A 3,891-nucleotide genomic window follows, 5' to 3' on the forward strand; every position below is an offset into this window, starting at 1 on the left:
AGCGTTCCTCTCCGCCGAGCTTCCCTGATGAGCAGGTCCTTAATATGGTATCGATGCAGCCGGATAATGATGGGTCGCGGTCTCTGACCCGGCTTCGGCTTCGCGCCGAGGGAGCGGTGAGCTCTGTCAAGCTCCGGAGGAGTCGGGAGTGTGTCTTCACCAAACATTTCGCACAGGGCACCAGCGAAAAATTTCCATTAGACGCCCGTCTTTGGTAGACTCTGCTAGGCCGAGGATGCGCAGGTTGTTCCGCCTGCTGCGGTTCTCCAGGTCAAGCACTTTAGCGGAAAGCTTAGCAATGCTATCGCGCTGTGTAGAACAAAGCTTCTCCAGCTCGTCGGCACGCTGGCTCACGTCGTCGGCTGCTAGCTCAAGAGAAGCCAGACGCTGCCCGTGGTCCTCAACAGTGTCCCGCACCTGGTCAAACTTGGCCTCCATGGCGTTAAAGGAAGTTTTAAACTCGGTGGCTAGCGAGTTGCGGTGCTCTCCAAGTAGCTTGGAAATAGCCTCGAGCGTGAGTCTGGGAGGTGAATCTTCCTTTTTTGAGCCTTTACCGCCTTTAGAACTCATTTTAGCTGAGGTGCAGTTTATCCAGGAGTGAGTAGCAACCACTGTGTCGAAAGTTATGGCTTGACGGAGAGTTAGAGTGTTTTAAAATGTAAAATATATCGGAGCCGCGTTCAACCTACTGCTGCGCCATTCGGTCACCCGGAAGTCCCCCTGTGTTTTCCTTTTGACGCTGATTTGCAGATAAGTTGTTTGTGATTAGAAAAGCCAAACTTTATTACAGCAGAGTTTACTGACATCTTTCCCAGGGAGCAGACTCCTTATCCCTTTCCCTGTTGTGGAGTGCCTGTGAAGAGGGGCAGGGCGGGATGACAGGCCACAGCCCGTAAAAAAAATCCAAATTAAAAATCTGTTAAACTATTGGCTACATTTGAAGCGGGGAGTTTTGCATCCAATAACAACAAAGCTATTACTAAACAAATGAAACAGCTCGGAGGCAGCTTAGTGCGGTCCTTGCAGCCGTGGTCTCGGCTGGTCTTGCAGTAAAATCCCGAGTCCTCTGTGGCCGAGACCAAAACAATACCGAGTAAAAATGCGGTCGAGTCCAAGACAAGACCGAGATCTTGAAAAAGTGGTCTCGAGACCGGTCTTGAGACCGAGACCGATCTCGAGTACTACAACACTAGCTGCAGGTGTCTCGGTGGTTAGAACCGTGGCCTCACAGCTAGATGGTCGCCAGTTGGCGTCCCGGTGAGGACACCCAGGATCTTTCTGCGTGGAGTCTCCATGTTCTCCCCGTGCAGCGTGGGTTCTCTCCGGGTTCTCCGGCTTCCTCCCACAGTCCAGAAACATGCTGAGGTTAATTGGTGATTGTAAATTGTCCGTAGGTGTGAATGTGAGTGTGCTTGGTTGTCTGTCTCTAAGTGTAGCCCTGTGATAGACTGGTTACCTGTCCAGGTGAACCTGCCTTCACCCTGAGTCAGCTGGGATAGGCTCCGCCCCCCATGACCCTAGTGAGGATTACGGTGTAGAAATGATGGATGGATGGATAGTTTGTTAGTTTTTAAAATGTAAATTTGAAGATTATGGTGAACTTGTAACAGTAGAATAAAAAGTGTTTAATTTTTTTTGTCGCTCAAAATATGTGTCACAACCTCCGATGTGCGACACCCGCCGGCACAGCGTTGCCAACTTGGTAACTTTCTGGCTAAATGTGGCGAATTTCCAAATCCTCTTTGTGACTTTTTTCTTCAAAAGCGACTAGCGACAAATCTAGCGACTCTTTCTGGTGTTACTGGAGCCTTTTCTGGTGTTCTGAAGGCTCTGATGTGAAAACTTGTATCGTTGTGCCGTTCCTGTCCTCAGCGAGTAGCGGTGCTGCCGTGAACTCCTCCGTCCCAAAGTGCTCACAGGTGGTCAGCAGTCCAGCTGCAGGACAACCAGATGCTGGTTTACTTTGCTGCAGGTGGATGATTTAAGTTCGGCTTTTTATTTCATAAAAAGCTGAACTTATGAGGACTCAAATAGACATTGAGTTTTTTATTTAAAGGTAACCGTCAACCCAGTGTCTTTTTCTTTTTTTTTTTTCAGAGTTCAAAATGTTTTTGTTGCAGAAATAAAATGTAGTTTCTCTGCAGCAGTTCATTGATTTCATAAATGCAGCACACTGTAGTTTTTATACATAGCATGAAGGTAAAAACAATATGTGCAGTTTTATTTTCATTCTAGATGTCAGAAGAGTTTTGTGGCTCCCGGTGTTTTCTTTTCTGTGGGAAACGGGTCCAAATGGATCTCTGAGTGTTGAAGGTTGCTGACCCCTGGACTATGACCATAGATAGGGGTTGGTCATACAGTGTAGGTGGGCCCCAGGTAGTGACCAAAACAATTAGATGCAAGGGGTGCTCAGATCTTGTAACGTCGTTCTTCCTCTCTACCTCCAGAACAAGTATCAGGCTTGGCACTTTGATGTGGTGACTGCACCGTCCTTTGAGATCGCTGTGGGGGTGGTGATCTGCCTGAGCATGGTGGTTCTGATGGTGGAGACGCATGACCAGAGCTACAGCAAAGACATTGTCCTATATTGGGCCAACTTCATCTGCATCGTCATCTTCATCGTTGAGCTCTTCATAAAAATCATTGCACTTAGACAGCACTACTTCCGCAACTGCTTGAATATCATTGACTTTGTGGTCATCATCTTGTCCTTCGTAGGTGAGTCAGGAGAAGCAGGAGATGTCATCGTCTCATCTGGTGATGTCATTGTCTTGTCTGGTGATGTAATCGTCTCGTGTGGTGGCATATTTGTCCCGTCTGATGTTCTGGTGATATCATTGTCTTGTCTAGTGATGTCAGAATGTTGTGTGTGGTGTAATCGTCTCATCTGGTGATGTCAGTGTCATGTTGCATTAAATTTCACTGTCTGCAATTTGTTTTTGCAGATGCTTTTATCCAAAGCGAAATTAAACGTAGAAGTCTGACACTGTGCCAAACCTTTGACTTCATATGCTTGGTTGAGAAGGTGTTTAAGATATCTCTGTTTGTTCCTGGCAGGTATCTTCTTGTCAGACATCTTCGAGAAGTATTTTGTCGCACCGCATGGCATCCTTGTGTTCCGAGTGGTTCGTATAATTCGCATCTTCCATCTCATTCGTTGTGCCAAAGGGATCCGAATGCTCACTCTAGGCTTCGTCACGTCGCTTCCTGCCCTTGTCAACATCGGCCTCCTCCTCTTTCTCACAACGTACACCTTCTCCATCATCGGCATGTTTAACTTTGCCTACGTACACAAGTTTGCGCTGATCAATGATCTGTTCAACTTTGAGACATTTGGTAACAGCATGCTCAGTCTGATGATGGTCACCACATCTTCTGGGTGGGATGGTCTGCTGTTTCCCATCGTGACCACGCCTCCGGACTGCGACCCGTTGCGGGAACACCCAGGATCGGAGGTCAGAGGAGACTGTGGCAGCCCGGTGGTGGGCATCGTCTTCTTTGCCACCTACATCCCCATTTTTTTCCTTCTGGTGATCTACCTGTTCACTGCCGTCATCCTGGAGACCTTCAACAACAGAAACCCCAAAGATCCGGAGGACCATGAGCCACTCAGTGACCAGCATCTACAGATGTTTTACAAGACCTGGACCAAGTTTGATCCTGATGCCACACAGCTCATTGAGTGCAGGTCAGTCCCCAGTCCACACTCTACAGGGAAGTCCCTGGTCCACACAGTTCAGGTCAGTCCCTGGTCCACACAGTTCAGGTCAGTCCCTGGTCCACACAATACAGGTCAGTGTCTGGTCCACACAGTACAAGTCAGTCCCTGGTCCACACTACAGGTCGGTCCCTGGTCCACAGTACAGGTCAGTCCCTGGTCCACACAGTACA

General features: G+C 48.3%; 1 protein-coding gene across 1 annotated transcript in view; it reads left to right on the plus strand.

Annotated features, from left to right (window-relative positions):
- The window catches only part of LOC103366627 (sodium channel protein type 4 subunit alpha B-like), a gene marked incomplete at its 5' end in the record, with an annotated part of 46,560 nt that overhangs the window by 38,556 nt on the left and 4,113 nt on the right, over positions 1–3,891 (plus strand). The window contains 2 exon segments of the mRNA XM_008294398.1: positions 2,448–2,718; positions 3,058–3,688. Of these exon segments, the coding sequence (XP_008292620.1) occupies positions 2,448–2,718; positions 3,058–3,688 (902 nt within the window).

Source organism: Stegastes partitus, unplaced genomic scaffold (assembly GCF_000690725.1).
Source record: "Stegastes partitus isolate 25-593 unplaced genomic scaffold, Stegastes_partitus-1.0.2 Scaffold958, whole genome shotgun sequence".
Classification (NCBI taxonomy): domain Eukaryota; kingdom Metazoa; phylum Chordata; class Actinopteri; family Pomacentridae; genus Stegastes; species Stegastes partitus.